Below are 23,372 nucleotides of genomic sequence, written 5' to 3' on the forward strand. Positions count from 1 at the left end.
TCGCACCCCCGATACCACAAATGTCAGAAAAGCGGTAGTAAAAGAAGTGTATTATTACTAAGTTATACATTTTAAGTTGTTATAAATTAACAATTATCACTAGGTCATTTTCATTTCTACTAAAATAATATGAAACCTATAATAGTAATCATAGGATATAAACTTCATGGTTTGATCCGTATTAAATTGTGATCACAATAATGATTATTAAATTAAATTAATGCAATTTTATTGAATTATATTACTAAACTAGCAAGATGCCCGTGCTTCGCTATGGTAATGTTTAACGTTTTATATATAATCTGCCAAAATTCGCCATCTGACGGCAAAGTTCCTCCAATTTTTCAATCTTCCTTTCCAGCAATCGATTTCATACTTCCTGGGCTAGTTCCAGGTATTCTGCCCGGTCAGTTGGGTCCGTAAATCTTTGCCATTGTTTCCTATAAGCATTTTTAATACGGATCAAATACTTGAGGAGATCCGTCGTGGTGTCGTCTTGGGTGCCGTGGCAGTACTGAAGCGATGGCCAGACTGCATTCGTAGTCATTACCCTGTCAGGACCCGTTCCCAGCGCGGTCCGCACATTTTGACAACGGTCTAGAAAATTATTATTATTAGGGTGGGTGATATTTGTTGAATTTAGCTTATGATTGTTATTATTATTATTATTATTATTATTATTATTATTATTATTATTATTATTGATGTTCTGGACGCCGCAGGAAGATGCAAGACTGCTACTTAGCGCAGAAATTACATCTGCTGCCGTTTTCATTGCTGACAATGTGACCAGCACCATTGTCACGTGCGTAGGCAAGTGCACTGGATTTCTGGCGATACAAATGATATACTTCCGTGCATTACTGACCTTATTATAGAGTGAACAATTGCACTGTCAATATCATTGTACTTCTCCCAACAGGTATTGGACTGCATGAAGAGTTGATTTCCCTTTAGTAAAACCGAATTGACATTCTGGAATTGTGACTTCTGATTCTAGCCTGTTTGTAACTATCTTCATATATATCTTAAACAGATTGTTTTCTAGCACCACTCCTCTATATGCATTAGGGTCACTTGTGTCGCCCTTACCTTTATATAGCACTTTAATAAGTGATTTCTTCCATATGCCTGGAATACCCCTCTCCAAGCAAATATTGAAGATATTGGTCCACATTGGTAGTAGCGTCTCTAGTGAGTCCTTGATGTGTTCAGTACAAATTTGGTCCAGAGCCTTACGGTTTTTCATTCTTCTTATGATGTCCTCTACTTCCCCAAGTGTTGTTGATATATTTTTTTCATTGATGGTCTTTGCAGGTTCTTCTAATTCCCTTCTATCCTTGATAAAAGCTACGTCCTCCTCTGATTTGTTCAGAATTTCTTGAAAATGAGACTCCCATTTATTCAGTGGAATTTCTCTGGCTTTCAAAGCTGTTTTCTTTCTTAGTGCCAGGAAAGGATCATTTCTTGCTTCCTCTGCCATCTTCTTAGCTTGTTGTTCGATAAAATCGTCTCTCTTTTTCTTTATAAGTAGCTTGTATTCTTTTCTTTGGGAGATATATATTTGATGGTCTCTCTCTGATTCTGAGGTTCTTGTCCTATCTAGCGCAGCTAGAGTTTCCTTTCTCTTTTTGTGACACTCTGCGTCAAACCACCTTTGAGCTCTCCTGATTGAAATTGGTTCAGTTGCTTCGTGATTAACTCAAGTGCTTCATTTATCTTCCCTTCTGAGACGAGTTCTTCCGCTTTCGCATTGCTCATTTTATTTAATTTGTCTTTGTCCAACCTTCTTGATGGCTTTATGTCATTTGTTATCATCATCAATTGTGATGGATGTGATATTGCTATGTCTGTTGCTATTGGTATGTGCTTCCTCAAGAGGGAATCAGCCAATTTCCAAAGGCCTTCCTGTCTGAGGATGATTATTTCTTTACCTTTAAAGAATACAAGGTCGAGGGCACTAGAGCCGTTGTGTCCAAAGTAAGTTTTCTCTTTCCCCTTGTTGACTAGTGTGAAACCTTCTTCTAGTAGAAGCTCTACTACTATTTCTGTTTTTTGGCTGGGTTTATCGATCCTACCGTTTAAGTCACCGGTAACAATAATGTTGGAGTCCTTGTTTGCTCTAGTAAGTGCAGTTGATATTTTCTCAATAATGTCATCTGCAGATTTATCCGGATTCATATATATATTCCAACTATTGTTAATATCGATGTCTGCACTATGACCATGTTTTCTTCTTTGTAAGTCTCTTATAGATTTCCCGCTGAGTACCTGAGAATACACCCCCTTGCCTTTCGTTGGCTTGGCAAATGTATGGATCCCATAAAATTCAGGAATGTCATTAGGCTCTAGTAGAAATGTTTCTGTTGCCGTAAGTACATCCAAACTTTTTATTGTCGATTCAGATATGTATTTTAGAGCGTTCTTCAGTCCCTCTGCATTCCATAGTATGATTCTTAGCATTTTAGTGTTAGTTGGAAGTAGGTTCTTCGGTCCTTCTCTGTCCTTGAAAGAAACAAAATCGTCTTACTAGGATTCCTTCCGGCCAGAACTGTGGAACTGAGGTTACTTCTAAGAATTGAAATGGTATACCTACTTTGAAAGACTTGCTTTCTCCGCGCTTTGCTAATTCTTCACATACTATTTGTCCTAGGATTCCCTTTCTCTCCAGGAAACCTTTTACGTTTTCCACACTTGTTTCCTTTTTTCGCTTTCCCCACATAGAGCCAAGCTGTTTTTCCCATGGCCTGTTAGCTGGCTGTCCTTTTGACTGGTGCCTATTAGCGGTTGATTTCTTATCTTGGGTCTGTACCTATTCCGATCTCTTACTTGTAGATGCTCATCACTCTCTTCCATCCCCTCTTTATCATCTGACCTTTTCAATGCCGAAGTGTCCACAGTCTTATTGGGACGTCGGATTTGTTTTTTGTACGCAACCTCAGTGGAGCTTGCATTCTTTTCTTCTATTTCCACTGCAGATTCATTGTCCCTTGCCTCTTTTATTATCATTGTAACTTCTTCTCTCCTATTTAGTACTCCCTCTGTATTGATACTTTCAGGCTCTTCCTGCCTTATGGTGGGCGCTGTGTCTCGTCTCGTGCTACTGACCACGATGCTTGTTTCTGAGACTGTTTATCATTTTGGTTAGCTTCTGTAGCTGCCTATTCGTATCATCTCTTACGCAATCTATTTCATATTTAATGGTCTGTCCAGCTTTACAGGTTTGAAAGTCATGCTCGCATTGGAAGCATAACCATAGGAGTTTTGATCATAGCCAGTTAGTTTGCTACTGTGATGGCATAACAATACTTCCTCGCCAGCAATGCTTTGTTGTTGAAACATTTTGTAATAAACTCTTGAAAATCTCCATTATTACAGCTCGTACGATAAAAAGGTGTCAGATATCAATGACTGAATGAAAATCATATTTTCTATAATTATTTTTATGTGCTAATAGCCGGCCTGAGTAGCAACTCAAATGGTAGAGCACTAGCCTTCTTAGCCCAACTTGGCAGGTTCGATTCTGTCTCAGTCCGGTGGTGAAGGTGCTCAAATACATGGTTAGTGGGACATAAATTCCAATAACATTAACATTATTATGTGCTAATAACTTATATTTCTGAATATATTTTGAAGCTCGTGAAATAATACAGTATCCGTGATCCGATATACAGTAAATACGAAGAAAGAGACAAAAGTGTCGTGCGAGAAGAGACCTGTTACTGGATCTCGGTTATTTCAAAAGGGGCCTCACACATCCCAGTCATGAGTGGTTAAAAAACATAGCCCAGTTTGAAATTTAATTTGGTGTGTTTCATGGTAGGACTGTATCCAGATGCAAAAAGTAATGAAAATTCTTATTTCTATTATTAAGTCAAAATTTCCAGTATTCCATGACAAAATAATTTGTCTCTACGTAAGAACAAGGACATTTATTAGGATATGGTATTTTAATGCAAAGAGTAAGGAGCTAGCACTGAGAAAATATGCCAATAAGAAGGCGAAGCTTAGGGCTGGTTCATCAAGTAATTAATTCTCCTGACACGTACGTTTTAATAATTTAATATAATTCCATAAAGATGTCGATCATCATCATCCTAAACCATCTCCAGTTTCCCGGGTGTGGTATATGAGCCTCCTCCATCTCATCCTGTCCTTGTACCATTCTTCCTCCACCAACTTGTTCCAATCATGACCTCTCAGCAGTACATCGTTCTTAACTAAATCTATCCATTTCCTTCATGGTCTTCCCACGGGTTGTCTTCCTTCTACTTTTCTGTCAAATTCCTTCCTTGCAGTTTTGTTTACTGGCATCCTCTTCATGTGACCAAACCACTTCAGTCTTGATATCTGAATCTTATTGAGGAGGGAATCATCTATTCCTACTTCTTCTCTAATTTTCTCATTCCTAATCTTGTCTTTCCTGGTTTTCTGGATCATAGTGTGTAGGAATTTCATTTCAGCTGCCTGAAGTTTGGAATTATCTCTATTGGTCAGTGTTGTGGTTTCGAGACTGTATGTAAGAATTGGTGTATAATAGGACTTGTACAACGTCATTTTTGTTTTCATGGGTATTTGCTCATCCCACAGCAGGTGTCTTACTTGGTGGTAAAATTGTGTTGCCTTATTGATTCGATTGTTCACCTCATGTTTTGCTAGGTTGTCATTTGATATAACGCTACCCAAGTATTTGAAAACTGGAACGCTGTCCAGTTGGGCTTCATTTAACATGACTATTGGTTTTGCTCCTTCCCCATACACTTTCATCACCACTGTCTTGGTCTTGCTGATGTTTAAACCATATTTCTTAAACTCCTCATTCCAGCTTTGCATTCTCTCTCCCAATTCCTCTTCTGAGTCACTCCAGATTGCAACATCATCTGCAAATGTGAAGGCTTTGATATCTCCATGTTCTTTCCTTTTAATAGATTTCATTACTACATCCATTACAATAATAAATAGAAGTGGTGACAATGAGCTGCCCTGCTGCACTCTTCTCTTTGTTTCAAACCAGTCCGACAAACCACATCCTACTTGAATACAGCTTCTGTTCCCACTATACAACATTTTCACTTTGTCTATGAGGCTGTCTCGCACTTGAAGTTCTTTCATGCATTGCCAAATTCTTTCCCTTGGTACACTGTCGTATGCTTTCTCAATGCCTAAAAATATTAGAAATAAAGGCTTGTTCTTCTCCCAGTATTTTTCCACTAGCATCCTAATTGCAAATATAAGGTCTGTAGTTGACCTTCCTGGTCTGAAACCATACTGCTCTTCTTCCAAAATTGGTTCAACAATATCTCTGATTCTGGTCTCTATTATTATTTCCAATATTTTCAGGGCATGAGACAGTAGTGTGATATCACGGTAATTAGTACATTTTCGTCGGCTTCCTTTCTTGAACAGAGGTACAATGATGCCAATCTTTCAGTCCTCAGGAATAGTATTTTCCTCCCATATCTTGTTGAGCAGTCTGTAGAGCCATTGGATTCCTGGAATTCCCGCTGCTTTCAGCATATCTGCACTTAGTTCATCTATGCCCACTGCCTTTCCTTTCTTCATGCTCTTGAGCGCATTTTCAACCTCAAGCCATGTAATTGGTGGTTCAGTTGTGGTTCCTCAACTTGTCTCTTCTCTATCCATTGTTATGATTTCTGTATCTCCATTCGGCAGCTTTTCGAAATAGATCTTGAGTTCTTGTTTAATTTCTCCCTCTTCTTGTGCCAGAGTTCCATCATCACATTCTATTACTGTTATGGTCTCTTGATCCCTTCGCTTATTTTTCACTACTATGTCTAGCAATTTCATATTTCCTCTACTGTCCTCTTCCAGTTTGTCTGCAAACTCATTCCATTTCTTCTCTTTTTCTTCCCTTACAATGTTCTTACAGCAAGTTTCTTGTTCCTGTATACTTCTTGAAGTCTTTGTATTTCTTGTTCATTTTGTTCTTGTCCCTGTATTTGTTTTTCCTTGTCCAGTGCCTTCTTTATTTGGTTTCTTTCTTTCACCGCTGTTTTCACTCTATCATTCCACCATGGTGTCTCCTTTTTTCTTTTGATAGAACTTGTAACTCCACATAGGTTTTTGGCTTCTCCCACAAAGGTGTCTTTGAAGGCCTTCCACTCTTCATTAACGCTGGTTACTTCACCCTTCGGCAAACTCTGTTGAATCCTTAGTTTGTTTTCTTCCTTTACTTGAACTTCTTGCAATTTAACCCTTGGTTTTTTTCATAATAATTTTCTGTGTTTCATTAGTCTTATGTTTGAAGTCTACTACCAACAATCTGTGGTCACTGTCCATGCTTTCACTAGGGATGACCTTTACATCTGTGATGTACCTGCCACCATCTTTATTCGTGATTACGTAGTCAATCAGTGTTCTATACTGGCCATCCCAACTGTATCTTGTTATTCTGTGACTGTCTCTTTTTTTTGAAGAATGTATTTTTGATTATAAGATCATTTCTTCTGCACAGATCTAACAGTTGTTCTCCTTCTGGGTTCCTTTGTCCAAATCCATGTGGACCAATGATGTTCTCGTACCCAAGTCTGTCTACCCCAACTTGCGCATTTAGATCTCCAATAATAACAACATTTTCCTCATTAACTGTATCTTCCAGGTCTTGCCGAAATTTCTCTTTGTCCTCACTGCAGCCTGTCTGTGGGGCATATACTTGTATGATGGTGTACTTAGTGTTCTCCAGTTTCATGAATATATTAATGATTCTATCACTTTTGCAGATAATTTCAGCTGTAGCATCAGTCCCTTCGTTAATTAAGAATCCAACACCATTTTTCGCTACCTTCTGCTGTCCACTCCAGTATAATTTATATCCTCCACAAAGTGTCTTACTTCCAATCCCTTTCCATTTGGTCTCACTTAATCCCAATATTGATATTTTTCTTCTATCCGTCATGTCTAGGAGTTCTTCTACCTTTCCAGTTAATGATAGAATGTTCATAGTTTCAATTCGGTATTTGGGTCTCTTTTTTATTTGGGTTTTCCTTTCAGAACATTGTATATCATCAGCCTTACGGTCATCATACTTTATAATTGTCTGAGAGGACGTGTCAGTCCGGTCTATAATCTTCTTTCCGAGGCTCTTTTTCTTATTGAAAGCGACTGTACTCAATACTCTCCTGCTGACTTGCTAGGCCTAACGCATAAGAGGATTTTCTTTCAGGGTTTACTCCCTTAGCCTTTGAGGATGCCGTCCTCGTCCTACAAGGCAGTAGGTTCCATCTGTACACCCCAGAAGGATAGGTTGCCTCTTCCGCCATCTCCACCGTACCGAAGTCCATCTTCTCCGGCGTAGATGCCGTTGAGGTCTTCACCCTTAACCCAGGGCAAGGGACATATTTATGACCTCTGGAGAGAGGGTGTCCCAGTATTTTAAAACCCCCAGGAATTGGGCTACCTGTTGGTCTGCGGGTTGTATTGGTTATTTCAACCAGCCCTACATACTGTAGGGGCCCCCTATCCGCCACCTGGGGACGCGCTCTGTAGGGGTCAGGTTCCCCTGGTTACTTATTGGAAGTTAACCCCACCCACAAGAAGTGAGGTTATTTGCAGAGAAAAAAGATGTCAATATGATGTATATTTTCCTATGCCATTTGATATAAATATTTACTTCATCAGGAAATAAATTAATTATTTTGAGTTCATAGCAATATTTTATTTCTTATCGTATTATATGTCAGGTATTTGATAGTTGATGTTCTACCTGCTCAGAATGTGACAAAATTTAACGCATTTTCACGTTTTAAAAACTATTGGAAGTACCGTTACTTATCGAATCAGACTAAACCAAACTATTATTTGATGAAAAATTGAGATGATGTTTCACAGGCACAAGAACTGACAGGCTTGGTGTACTACAACTGTGTACCTTACTCGCTATCGTTCATATCGCGTGACGTCATAGCGCTCCAGCCAATGGAAGCTTCAACCGCCAGAATAGCTTACCTGGTAGTGTAGTTACCTTGACCTGCATATTTCATGAACATGATTCCTGTCCTTAAACTTTTAGTCTCAGGCATACGATTGTTTACAGCGAACTAGAACATATTTAGAGGAACATTTGCTGAAATTTTCATTAAAATATCGTACTTTGTTTCAAAGTTCTTGTTTATAAAATTGGAAAGAAATACTTTTTTTTTTAAATACTTGAGGAGCTCTGGACAGTACAATATGGGGATTACATTAATAATCTTTGTCAAAGTTTTTGTGTTAAGTTGTACTGTAGATATCCCGCTACAACGTAACACACAAATGATCTCGGTAGCTTGAGGGGTCTCCTGTCCATCCAAGGTCAAGGAATGGGTTTCTTTTACCATTTTCTGTGATTCTGTTGCGAGCTATAAAACGGGGATAGTTTAAAATGGAAATATATTCTGTTTCTTTATTACAATTATAAATATTCTATAGATATATTTGTTTATCCACAACAAAAATTATTACTGTAATCTCCATATTGTACTGTCCAGATCTCCTCAAGTATTAAAAAAATATTTTCTTTCCAATTATTATAAACAAGAACTTCAATAACTTCAAAACAAAGAAGATATTTTACTGAAAGTTTCAGCAAATGTTCCTCTAAATATGTTCTAGTTTCTGGTATGCCTAAGACTGAAAGTTAAAGGACAGGAATCATGTTCATGAAATATCCAGGTGTCCTTAAACTTTTGGTAGGGCGTGTACTGGGAGCAGAAGGAGGCTACTTTTTTTATTATTTCAAAGCACTCACAGGAGCAATTACAGATATTACAGATAATTTTGAGTTCCTAGAAACTGTTGGCTCTCCTCCCTTTATGTCAGTATTCCTTCGATTAGACATTCCAGAAAGAATGCCTTTCCATTATATCCTTAATTAAGTCCAGAGTGGTCTCTTTGCTCCACTCCATTTCTGACTATAAATTTTAGTATAGTGCAGAGAGAACAACACACACGTGCGTACTGTATTTGTAGCTTGTAACTCTAATCCTACATTTTTTCACGAGAACCTTGTCGTTTAAGCTAGCTGTTGACATGGAAACGGCACAGAAGTTGCCGAAACTCTGCCGACATCTCATGAACAACAAATTGACTTGATTTGTCACTTATTTACTTTCCAATACCTTCAAAAACTAAATTATGTATAAACATGATATGTTATGTAGAAGAGACAAGCAACTGGGAAATTTTACATTTAGCATAGAAAGAAACTTGTACAACCTTGAATGTGCCAAAGGGTCTTAATTCAACTGACAGTTGCAAGTTGAGCAAGATTATTGCAAAAAGTTCCACTGTGATTTGTCTCCTTATACTATATGACATAAACCGAAAGGTATGCCTATTAATCTGAGCCATGAAAGAATCATTTAAACATAAGTATATTAAGAATGTTTTCAGTCAGAATGCCAGTTTTAATTAAACATATTAGACACAACTTCATGCTTAATCTTATAACTATGCCAGCAGTTTGTAACTTTTTTATACTTTTCATCGTAGAAATGTGTGAATTTCAGAAGGTTAATCAGCAATATTTTTGTACTTCTATCTTTTGGAATACACTATATGAGAACTTTGTGTAGTATCTAAATATGTTATTTTGTTATCAGAGATAATTGCTGCTGTGGCAGAAGAGGAAAGTGATATTTCAGCAAGTGATAGTGAATGGGAGGATGACGATAGTAGTGGTAGTAGCAGCACCAGTACAGAGGATGAACTGGAAAAAATGGTGGTACACAAACCTAGTCACAAGTCAACCCCTCGAACTAATAAACCACAGGTCATATTGCAAACTACTTTGAAGTCTCCGACTCACACGACTAAAAGAATTGATCATATAAGTACCACTGACAACAGGAAAGCTATTAAGAACTATGTAAGTATAAGGACAAACATAAGTATTAATCATCCACTATGTAAGTATAAGGACAAACATAAGCATTAATCATCCAATTAAAAAAAAAAAATCCTGCAATTTGCTTTTGGAAACATTTTCAGTTTTTCCAGATCATATACAGATTTAAAATCATAATTGACTCATTCTAATGCTAAATGCATATGCATTAAAAAAAGTTATAATAGAACTGCATGTTTACTTTTATGAAAAAAGTCATATATACGAGGGCAGATCAAAAAATAAGTTGCACTTCCCAGTTATGGCCATTTATTACACCACCTATACAACAGCAACACGACTATAACGACATACATTGTAACGTCACTTTTCCATATAGTTTCCAAGAGACTCCAAAGATTTTTGCGAACGCACAACCAACTTATAGATGCCGGTTGCATAGAAATTTCCTCCAGCGTTCTGCAACCACTCGGAAACAGCGGCCTTCACCTCTTCATTGATCTGGAAACATCGAGCACCGAGCTCCGTTTTGAGTTTACCGAACAGATGAAAGTCACATGGCTCTAGGTCGGGACTGTAGGGTGGATGTTGCCAGACCTCCTACTTGAAACGCTGCAGCAGTTCTCTCGTTTGGCGGGCCTTGTGTGGTGTTGCATTATCATGCAACAAAAACACACCGGCGCTCAATTTCCCCCGGCGTTTCTCTTTAATCGCTTTACACAACCGGTGCAACGTTTGACAATACGATGCCGCGTTGATCGTCGTTCCTTTCGGCATGAATTCCATGTGCAGCAAACCCTCCATGTCAAAGAACACTGTCGCCATAACCTTACTGGAACCTTGGCCTTCTTTCATTGTGGTGATGAGGGGTGCACCCATTCCATTGATGTCCTCTTCATTTCGGGGGTGAAGTGGTGGACCCATGTTTCGTCGCCTGTGACGATTCGCCGCAGAAACCCGTTGCCGCCTGCGGCATAGCGTTCCAAAAATGCCAGGGAGGGTTGGAAACGTTGTCCCTTGTGCTCATTGGTAAGAAGACGTGGGACCCATCTTTGACAAAGCTTATGATATCCAAGGTCCTCGTGAACAATGGCGAACACACTGCCATACGACATGTTCAGCTGCGTCGCAATTTCTCTCAGTTTAATGCGCTGGTTCTATCTAATGATCGCATTCACACTGTTGACCTTTGCACGGGTCCTGGACGTTGCGGGCCTGCCTTCGCGATGGTTGTCCGTGATATCCGTGCGTCCGGCTTCGAATTGGTGACACCACTTTACGATACTTTGCCGGGAAATGGCCCGCTCCTCATACACAGCACTAATTTCACGATGAATGTCCGTGCAATTCTTCCTTTTGGCCCATAGGAATCGGATTGTCGCACGCACCTCATATTTGGAGTGAACATCCAGTTGACGCGCCATTGCATTTGGCGGCTATTCACACAATACTAGATGAGACACCACAGCGACCTGCCTAACAGACGTGCGAGCAATGTCTGTTCCTTTCTCCGCTGTGCCAACGTTTGCAACACACAGCGCGCTGCTGCGGCGTGTTAGTGCAACTAACCTATTGAGCCACCTACGTACATAGAGGGAGGAAAGAATAATAGAAGAATAAGAATAATAGGATGAACGTAATAGCAGGTCATTGTTGGAAGAGGGAGCAACAGAAAGTTCAAACATGAAAACTCAAAAGGACAAGGACAAGAATCTCCACATCTTCAGACTCTGCCGTTAGATAGGTTCTTTCCTCATCAGTTCCCGTTTTTCTACAACCATCTCTTCCGAGTCCTTGACAAGCTCGTTTCTGCTTCCCAACTTTATCAGCAGGACGGCATCAATGCTCATTGAGGGGCCATCTTGCAGTTCATCAGTCTTGCTGCAGGAAGTGTAGGATAAGAAGAAAGCCAGATAAATACAGGAAAAGGGAAGAAACATAAGATACAGAAAGTAAAAGATTAAGAACATAGGACTAACACATAAGGAGAACATCCCAGAGGGGTAGTATTATTCGAAAGGAACAAACAAGTGTTGAATCGAATCATACTGTACAGAGAGATAGGAAAAAACAAAGGGAAACTTAATAAGATGAACATAATTGCAGGTCGTTTTGGAAGGGGGAGCTGCAGAAAGATGAGACAAAGATAAATATGAATATAAAAAAGGACAAGGACAATCTCCTCATCTTGAAACCCTGCCTTCCTTGAATAGATAGGGTCTCTCCTCATCCCAGTTCTCCTATATCCATCTCTTCTCATTCTTGATGAGCTCATTTCTCAGCTTCCCAGCTTCATCAGGAATGCTGCTCCAACATTCACAAGCTATGGGCGAGTTCTAGTCCAACAGGGCCAACTTCTGAACGTTGCCCTGCTTCCAAAACTCGTGTTTGAACAATTTTGGCTGTATTGACAGAACATCAGAAGAAAGGAAAGTAACCAGTTCATTTTCCAAGAAGCTATATCATCCAAGTCAAGAATCTGTTTTGTCAACAACATGTTGATCACATCATAATTAATACTATATTTCTCAACACCTTAATTTTTAGATTTTTCATTTCTATTTGAAGGATTCAGTAAACTAAGAACTGTGTTCTTTTTAAAAATTTACTGTGCCCTTCACATCCAACGATGCATAGTGTTTTCAGACAGAACGTTCTCTTTAAGATTTTTAAAGATTTCCTAAGATGTGCAGTGTTTTAATATGTTTCAGCCCCATTCCACTGAACAGCACATATTCTTTAATTTCAAACCACATGAAAATGCACATCTCCCTTAATTAATCAGACAAGTGCTTATGATACTGCTGAGGATTTATGTACTCATCACCAAATTTATGTGCAATGTTTTTATATGACATTCTCTTTTAAGAGACATTAATTCTGAGAATTCCTAAGAAGGTTCAGTTATTTTAATGTGCATTGATTTTAACATGATATTTTACTTTCTTCAAGACACATTAATATTAAGGCCCCTCATGAAGGTTCATATGTTTTAAATGTGCCATATATACTAGTGTATTAGACCTCCTTTTACCGAGCTTGATAGCTGCAGTCGTTTAATTGCGGCCAATATTCAGGAGATAGTAGGTTCGAACCCCACTATCGGCTTGAAGATGGTTTTCCGTGGTTTTCCATTTTCACACCAGGCAAATGCTGGGGCTGTACCTTAATTAAGGCTACAGCCGCTTCCTTCTCAGTCCTAGCCCTTTCCTGTCCCATCGTCGCCATAAGACATATCTGTGTCGGTGCGACATGAAGCCAATAGAAAAAAAAAATTAAATAAAAGGACCCCCTTTTCTCCCACTTTTACAGCCAAAAAAGTAAAGGGGGGTACAATGTGCGATAACCTCAAATTCTGTGCAGTGAACACATGACTTCTAGGCTATAAAGAACTACATATTGTTCATGTAAACATTCTACACTATTCATTAACAAACTTATGATTGTATTTGAGTTATACTGGCTATTTTTGTTGGAAGGTGGTATTTCTAAAAGAAAATAAATGGTGAACATGACATTTAGGCTTACATATAAAGTGGGCTAAATATAGTCAGTTTTAGTTAATATATTATGTCATTTGTTTCATCTCATTAATTCCTCTGATGAGGTTGACGTCAGGAAGGGCATACAGTTGTAAAAACTTGCGACGAAAATTTGTCTCACTTCATACTCGACCCCTTAGAAAAAAGGCATCATATTATGCAATATTGATACAAAATAACTTAATGGCCAGTCATTTGGCTCTGTCAGTTGAGCAGTAGGCCTGCCACACAGTAAACCTGATCACTGCCTTCATTTGAATTATCGTCTTGTGCTGCCAACTTCCCTGTTACCGGCATGTCGTCATTCCAAGTGACGTCATCTTCACCACTATCTCGTCATTCATGCACTGGAATCAAGATTATTTGAGGTCCTGTCTTTTTGAACGTTTTAAAAATAGTTTTGTTCCCAACTGTAGAGTCCAAACAGTGTGAATCTATTCCCAAATGGTTTCTAGAGATGGTCTCTAATATTCCCAGTTGGTGTATGTGTAGCAGAAGCCACTTCTTCCTAATAAAGCCATGCTGTAGAAAGCATGCCAAACAACCAGCTGATAACTAGCATATGTTATGAGTTGTATTTCTGAATGTAATACTTAGTGACTGTAAGCATTCGTTTGATAAATGCGGCTGTTGAAAGCCAGACCCTTATTTTTAAGTATATTTCATGCTTGTTCTCTACAGTTATCACATAAGGATTCACCTGAACAGCTGTAAATTAGATAAGAGAGATCACATTGTTCAGGTTAAGTATGTTATCACCCAGATAGTGCCAAAAATTCCATGACGGAAAGAATAAAATTAAATAACAGGAAAGTTTGCTGCATTTATGGATATCTACAGGTGTGGTGGTAATGCGTTTTATTATAATAATGTTTAATTTCATACATTCGTTTTCTCCATTTTTTAATCAACGTGTACCCTAGTATGTTATGTTTAGCGTCTTCAAAAATCTTTAAAAGTGGGGACATAAAATCTGTACTGTATTATTATTATTATTATTATTATTATTATTATTATTATTATTTGTTAGGTACATTGGCAAGTAAAACAGTCATTATAATTGGATGGTTTTATCACATTTTAAACTTGCTTCTCTCCAAAAAATACCTATATTGGCCCGAGTTAAGAGATATTAAACAATCACTTTGTTAATGATATCACCTGCTATTAATAGCAACAACCGTGAATATTTCTCAACTAAAGTAAACTTGTTTCCTCATCCTGAGGTGGTGCAGCTCTTTTTACGCACACCTCCAGCGCAGAGGAGATGTACCATTTTTACCTTACATCAACCTTCCTGCCATTCGTAAATCTGGCAGTATGGTACTGGGAATCAAACTCAGACTCTCAAGAACGGCTAATTGTGCTAACGATTATGCTAACAGAGATTCTTAACTTCAAAACATACCTATAGCATGACTGATGCATACTTGCAATGCACGGATCAGACACAAAACTATTCACCTATTTGTGCAGTGTTATCAGAGCTGCTCTAGCCTACGCCACGGCGTCGGAAATTCCTTAATTATGATACACAGATGTAATGCATGACTTTGACGGGTTTTCATTCGTATGGATGAAACTATTCACAAATTTGTGCAAAGTCGTCCGAGCTGCAATAAGACTTGTACCTGTTTCGAAGTGGAATTGTTGTCGTTTGACAAATCACATGGGGGGGGGGGGTTTATGCAAGATTTATTTTGTAATTTCTTTGTCTCGAAAAGCTAGGGCGAGTCTAATACAAGTAAATACGGTATATTTTCTGTATGCTTTAGTTTATAAGAGAATGATTATTCTTTACCATTGTTTGTCAGCTGATGAAGGCTTGAAACAAGCCAATTCATGTACTGACCAATTGAGTGGGTGCTCACAGAAACGGGCTAACCATCATGTAGGTAAAACTGAGAAAAAAGACTTTTGTATTTGGGTTAAAAATACATATAAACAAAATAAAATGATTCTTTTCTGTATAACAAAAATTATGGTTATGAATGTATTTTAATGTTATAATTATTCCTGCAACATTGTCTCTGTCTGGTATACATATGTTTTAGTTATTGCATAATCTGTTAAATTTTTATTTTCCTAAAGATAGCTACTAAGTGGCTGAAACTAGTCCCAAAACTGATGTAATATCATTTACTTTATATATTGTATTGAAAAGGTTGACCATCTTGTCAATTTATTTCTTATAATAACTAATATAGAGGACCAGGCAACAAGCAGAACATGTCCTGTAAACATGTAGTTTATTTGCTTTTGTTTCCATTTTACTGACATTGTTTGTGGTGTACATAACACAGGCCAATTCACTATGCAGGTTGGTCATTTGTGTTGATAAAGTGTAATTTACGTACAGTTCTCTACAGAAGGTGCTCAAAATGGCTTCCACGAGCTGTAATGCAGGCGTCTATGCACCACATCATTGACTGTCTCACTTGTTCCCATATTCAGGGCCTCTGTTGTGTCTGCTGACACCCTTGCTACATTCGCTGATGCAGCATTTCCAAGTTACGAATAGCTGTGACATACACAATGGCCTTCAAAAGACCCCATAAGTAGAAGTCTAATGGATTGAGATCGGGAGACCGAGCAGGCCACGCTGTTGGTCCCTGACGCCCAATCCATTTGTTTAGGAATCCCTGATGCAAAATTGCTTGCTATGTTAGGTACCAAATAGGTTTGTGATTAGTAGCAATAGAGTGCGTTGCTGGCTTCTAACTGTGATTCGTACCCCTATATGAGCAACACCATGAGATGAGCGACACCATGTTTCTGCCTTGCCTATGCTTAGTTCCCACTATGTGAGGAATACAATGGGAGAGTTCGGGTCCTTGTGGTTAGTCCACTTATGTGAGGAGCGCCATAGGTTTGCGTTGCCTGTAAATAGCGCCACAATGTGCGAAACACCATAGGTCTGTGTTACATGTGCGCATTACGCTACCTGTGAATAGTACCATAATGTGTGGAATATCGCGAGTCTACGCTACTTTTGATTAGTACAGCCAAATGACAAATACTGTAGCATGGTTCTGCTTTCCTAGCGATAAGTACCATTATGAGGGGCCGATGACCTGGATTTTTGACCCGTTTCGTCTACAAGCATAATCGATTCAGCATTGGGCTATAGAAGCAATCCTTTGGTCAGTAATACTATTGTTTTGTGCCAGCTTCTGTGCATCTGAGACACTGTGGGTTGGTTCCACTGATCCTTTTAAATTCATATCCATCCATTTATTCTTTGCCCTCACGCTTTGAACGCTGGTCAGTGGAGGATTTTGGACTTTTAATTTGTCATAACATTTCGTCTCATTTCGTACCATTATGGGCCGATGACCTCGATGTTAGGCCCCTTTAAACAACAAGCATCATTATCATCATCATCAAGATGAGTCTGGTAGACTCGCAAGTATTGTTTCTTCCAAGTAGATTATTTTGTCAGTATTTTGTTGGCAGTTCTATAGTGGCAATGCTCTTATTTCTATATTTTAACAGTTACCAAGTAAACAGTGAGTTTCATAAATAACAGTTCATTCAAGACGAGGAAGAAAAAGCTGACAAAATGTGAAAGGTGTATGATTTTAGACAAATGTAAGGGTGATCCAAGTGAAGGTGTTTCCAGTGAAGATGAATCGGACTCTATACTAGAAGATGATGAAAATGACAGCAAAAAAGATCATATCAGAGTAGTTAGACAAAGGATGTGAGTGAACTACAGAATAATATTGCCGATCTTGTACTTCACACAGCAGATGTCTTTATTGAGGCCACGAACCTGCTACGCTGGCGTAGCAGGGGGAGAGGTGATACTGCCACGTGGCGCGTCCCAGGTGGCGGATTTGGGGGTCCTAACCGGCTTGCTGGTGGATTTGAGAGAAATAAAATACCTCTCGCGGACCAAACACACAACCCCCTGTGGGTGGAGGATGCCGACGAAGAATACACACACGGTATACCCTGCCTGTCGTAAGAGGCGACTAAAAGGGGTGACCAAGGGATGATTGTCTTGGAACCACGAAACTACTTGTGATTAGTACCACCACGTGGAGAACATCGTGGGTCGCTTTTACTTGTGCGTAGTACCACTATATTAGGTTTTACAATGCTTAGTAAAGCTAAAGGTTCCACCTATTCAATACGTTATCGTAATGGTCTATTTAGAACATCACATATTTATTTAACTTATCATAAAATACATCTTTGGGACCGGTTTCGGCAATCCACTATGCCATCATCAGCCATTGGGTTTTTTATAGCAAGGAACATTTAGAAATTTAAAAATATGCAATAGCAAGTCCTATTCTTACATGAAAAACATTAAAAATATAGCTAAATAGCTATACTGAAAGAACTATATTAGGTACCAAATAGGTTTGTGGTTAGTAGCACACAGGAGCACCGTGCGATCGGCTTTTGCAGTACCTGTGATTAGTACCACCATATGAGCAGGACCCTGGGATGATAGCTACCATGGTTCTGCCTTGCCTGTGATTAGTACCCACTATATGAGGAACACCACAGGATAGTGGAAGGTCCCTGTGGGTAGTACTCATATGTGATGAACACCATAGGTTTGCGTTGCCTGTAAATGGCGCCGCAAAGTGAGAAAAACATAGGTCTGTATTATATGTAGAATTTCATAACCTCTGAGTAGTACAATAATGTGTGGAATACCGCAAATCTCTGCTACTTTTGATTAGTACCGCAACAAGACAAATACCATGGTTCTACTTTCCTAGCAGTCAGTACCATTATGAGGGGCCGATAACTTGGATTTTGGACCCCCTTTAGACTGCAAGCATCATCGTTTCAGTGTTATGCTATAGCTGCAGTCCCTTGGTCAGTAATCCTGTTCTTTTACGTCAGTTTTTGTGAATGTAAAGCATTGCGGGTCGCATCCACTGATTGTTTTAAATTCATGTCTATCCATTCATTCTTCCTTCTCACACTTTGAATTCTGATCAGTGGAGAATTATAGACTTTTAATTTGTCATTCCATTTCATCTCATTTCGTACCATTAGGGGCCGATGCCCTTGATGTTAGGCCCCTTTAAACAACAATCATCATCATCATCTTTATTCAGGTGGGTGCCAAGCCCGAAACCATTCTTTACTACAGGGAGATCAAAGGGGGTGTGGATTCTCTTGATCAGATGTTGCACACATACATGTGCAAGTAAAATACTAGAAATTGACCTCTTGTATCGTTTATCAATTGCATTCATGTGTGTTGGAATGGCAACACTTCGAATGTCAAGAAAAAAGGAATGTAGAGTTTGTTCCTGAGCTGCGAAGTTAGGACAACTTAAATCGTCAGTTCATTGCATTTATAATGTTACAAATGGTCCTCAGAGTTTAGCTCCTGTGATGCCAACAGTCGCAAGGAAGAAACAATGGTGCCTATATGAAAACGGGCAAGGACGAATGCAGAAAACTGTATTTAGCAAATGTGGCAGAAATATATGTGGTGAACATTCAGAATACACCACAAAGTGTCCAAAATTCTTACTGTAACGTCTAAAGGGTTGTGTACCAGGTGTGTAGAATAATTTATACATTTTTCTTAGACCACGAATTTTTCAGTTTTACTGTAGGTAGGTAGATCAGATTTTTCTCATTCTGATAATATATTTTAATATGCTAATATAGCTTTACAAAAGAAAATATTTATAAAATCCTCCTATCAATACAAGTCAAGTCATCTGTTAGATGAAGCAAAGTCCATACATGTTTCAGCCTAATCTCAAGGCCATCTTCAGTAGTAAAACAATGATTACATAATATACACACAAATTAAAAATCGTAATGATGTGAAGTGACAGTGATCATGATTGGTGAGTTAAAAACACGTTGAGGTACAAGATTAGGCTGAAACATGTATGGACTTCGCTTCATCTAACAGATGACTTGACTTGTATTGATAGGAGGATTTTATAAATATTTTCTTTTGTAAAGTGATAACCGTCAATACGGAATGAGATTCATAACTTGCAATGGTAACACCATCCAGGCTAGTAAGAAAACAAACCTATATTGTAATTTGAAGATAAAGGTTGCCAAATTAGGTAAAGATTTATGTTTTTTAAGAAAATGCTTAACTAATGACGTCACACATAATTTCTTAAAATTTACTAAGAAAACTCAGAGACACGGCTAAAACCCGCGCGACTCAACGAAAAACGGATAAAATTTGGATAAGAGAGGAAATTAAATTCCTTCAAAAGAAAAAAGCTCTTCTTAACAATAATCTTTACGACACTCATTTAGAAGTTTCGACCTTATTATGTCCTCTCGAATGGACTTCTTTTCAGGCTCACGTCACCAATAGACTCGATAAGGTTTTATCGAAAAAACAAAGCACTCTTGACAAGAAGTGGAATAACTTAATAAAAGCTACCCACAATACCCCAAACACGCAGAATCACGCGGAATCGAACGTTTTTCACCCGCCGGTAGTGAACCTCAGTCAAGTTGACCTTGATCCTAAGGACCTCAAGATATTAAATAAGGGACCAAAACACAACTGGGACACGTCCTTCAACCACGACGATTTAATCATTACGTTGGCTGAATCTGAATTAGCGGTTAATAGGTTACCTACAGACGTTCAAAATGAGGTTAGATATGAAGTTAAGCAAAAGTTACTTTCATCTTTCGATCAGAAACATACCGGTTCTGGCAAACCCAATAAAGAACAAGTCACCAACATACGCAATCTCAAAAAGAAAATTAAAGATAACGATTTAATAGTAACTAAAGCAGATAAAGGTAATGCTACTGTAGTTATGGAGAAAAGTGACTACGTAAATAAAGCACAATTCTTTACTAACAATAACTTTAACGCAGTAAAAGAAGACCCTACTAATAGAATACAGAGAGAGCTGAAAGCTTTAATTAAGAACTTTTTATTTTTGTTTAATGACTTAGAAAAATCAAAACTGATCATCATAATCCCAAGTTACCTACGGCGAAAGCGTTACCGAAGATTCACAAGGCGGATGTCCACATAAGGCCCCTTATTAACTTCAGAAGTAGTCCGACGTACAAAATATCCCAATTTATTCACAATTTTCTTAAAACATATTATTCCTTTCAAGCTAACACGTCAGTTAAAAATTCCCTGGAATTCTGCAATAGAATAAAAAATCTCACGTTACCGAAACATTACACCCTTCACTCCTTTGACATAGTAAATATGTACGCGAATGTACCCATCAATAAAACCATCGAAATAGTAAAAAACAATCTTTCCAAATTCAGTAAATTGACTATAGGGGAGATAGAAGAGTTTATTCAGATTCTCAAGTTTACATTAAATAATGGCTTCTTTACTTTTAATAACATCATATACCAACAGAAGGGGAATCCTCGCTGATATTTACGTAGATTTCCTCGAATACACTCACATTATAGGTAAAATTAATGGGATCAAACATTGGACTCGGTATGTGGATGATACTTTTATTATCCTGGATTCTCACATTACTGACAGCAGCACCGTTCTTGAATTACTTAATAACCTGGATCCACACATAAAGTTTATGATAGAATCCGAGAACAACAATTCCCTTAATTATCTCGATTTAACTATTACTCGCAATCAGAATAAAACCATTTCTTTTAATATTTACAGGAAGCCCACTCACACAATAAACACAATCCACCAAACTTCTCTACACCCAGGGACACAGAAGAAGACAGCTTACAATAGTATGATTTTCAGAGCTCTTAATGTTCCTTTATCCCATAAGAATTTTAGAAAGGAAATCAACACCATTTATGCTATAGCCGAAGGTAATGGTTTCAGTAAAGCTTTCGTGAATAAAATTCTCAATAAATTTAGAAATAAACCCAAGACCACCTTAGAAAAACAATCTTCCCATAAAGAGAAGTTCACCACATTTACCTTTAATAATAATAATAATATATATCCTATTTCAAACATCTTTAAAAAGCACAAGTTAAAAGTAGCTTTCAAGACCGTTCACACCAATACAAAAATGTTTTTTAATTCTCATACTGTCAACAGCAAAAAATTTTCTAACTCTGGAATATACAAATTAAAATGCCAATCATGTCTTTCAACGTATATTGGGCAAACAGGCCGCAGTTTCAATGTAAGATACTCTGAACATCTTAATGCCCTAAAATCGCTACTCAGCCATGAGCGAACATTGTAGAGAGAAAAATCATAAATACACAACAATTGATCAAGACTTAAAGATCCTGCATTACGAACAGAAAGGTCCCTTACTTAATATACTAGAGAATATATATATAGATATCGACCAATATAACAATCCCGTCTATAACTTAAATGAAATCAATGAAAAGAAAAATATTTTATTGGAAACCTTTGTCCCGCTCATCTGCGAACAGTTCATTAATAAAAAAGAGTTTCACTACCGACATTGTAGAACAAGACCCGCCCTTCCATCAACACCCTCCTTCCGAGAATCACAACGTCCCTCCCCTCCCTCCCTGCCCCTCCCCCTCCATTACCCCTCCCAACCACATCGACACAGATACACAGTAAGCCACACACAGGCTTAGTTGTCAATGTGACTTGAGACCGACAAGGTCATCTCCATTCGAGACGACAACTTTTAGTTACAAGTAAGTCATATGAGTTTTCTTTTCGTACATCATTTTAACTTGTTTCTTCATCCACTCATATATTCTTTTTTTCTCATTACAGATGTTATACACGTTTTATTCGCAGTATTGACGGTCTCACTACACTCCTCAGCATAGTGTTTTTATTTAACAGTCAGCAAGATCTATTAGACGAGAGGACGTGTTTTTAACTCACCAATCATGATCACTGTCACTTCACATCATTACGATTTTTAATTTGTGTGTATATTATGTAATCATTGTTTTACTACTGAAGATGGCCTTGAGATTAGGCTGAAACATGTATGGACTTTGCTTCATCTAACAGATGACTTGACTTGTATTGATAGGAGGATTTTATAAATATTTTCTTTTGTAAAGTGATAACCGTCAATACAGAATGAGATTCATAACTTGCAATGCTAATATAGAACGAATTTGTATAAATTGTGTTGGTGGAGAAGTCACTCTTGAGTTATACTACCGCTTTTACAGTAAAACTGTATTTCTTTTTTTGGGGCAACAAAAAAAATTTGTGTATTCTTTGTGTAAAGAAGAGATTACACCTCATGTACTCACTTCCATTAACTGTGAAATCTGGAGGTGCATCATTTCTCCCAGTGTATTTAGAGGAGGCCTGTTCCTTATATACCGGGCAAGTTGGCCGTGCGCGTAGAGGCGCGCGGCTGTGAGCTTGCATCCGGGAGATAGTAGGTTCGAATCCCACTATCGGCAGCCCTGAAGATGGTTTTCTGTGGTTTCCCATTTTCACACCAGGCAAATGCTGGGGCTGTACCTTAATTAAGGCCACGGCCGCTTCCTTCCAACTCCTAGGCCTTTCCTATCCCATCGTCGCCATAAGACCTATCTGTGTCGGTGCGACGTAAAACCCCTAGCAAAAAAAAAATGTTCCTTATATTTCAGGTAACATGACCTTACTTTTCCTGAATTTGAGGGTTCTCTTGGCTGTAACAATAAAACTTGTCTTACCCATCCCCTTCCCTCATGATGATCATCCATCATCATGAAACTGTTGTGGTAGATCAGAGGTAGTGTGTCCAACAACTCATGTTTTCAAGTTTGCTAGTTTGATCTTGGCGGAGGAAGCCAGTTTTAGGGAGATGGGCAGAAACCTTGGTCCTCAGTGCCATAATTATTGTTTGTTAGAGATTTCTGGTGATACACACTACGTCCACTTGACGATCGATGTACATACAATGTACGTAGTAATCAGAACATTAATATTAGTCTGCTGGCTGCTAAATTTCGCCTTTTCAGAAGTCTTGCATCCTGATAGCTGAGCCCATATTACAATAATAATAATATATATATTTGCCTGGTGTGAAAATGGGAATTATTATATATATAAT

At 38.3% G+C, this 23,372-nt stretch overlaps 1 protein-coding gene across 1 annotated transcript in view; it reads left to right on the forward strand.

Annotated features, from left to right (window-relative positions):
• The window catches only part of Orc2 (origin recognition complex subunit 2), a 114,581-nt gene that overhangs the window by 29,089 nt on the left and 62,120 nt on the right, over nt 1–23,372 (forward strand). Inside the window, exon 4 of the mRNA XM_067148718.2 lies at nt 9,600–9,865. Within this exon, the coding sequence (XP_067004819.2) occupies nt 9,600–9,865 (266 nt within the window). The remainder of the gene's footprint in view (nt 1–9,599; nt 9,866–23,372) is intronic.

This window comes from Anabrus simplex, chromosome 1, assembly GCF_040414725.1.
Source record: "Anabrus simplex isolate iqAnaSimp1 chromosome 1, ASM4041472v1, whole genome shotgun sequence".
NCBI lineage: Eukaryota > Metazoa > Arthropoda > Insecta > Orthoptera > Tettigoniidae > Anabrus > Anabrus simplex.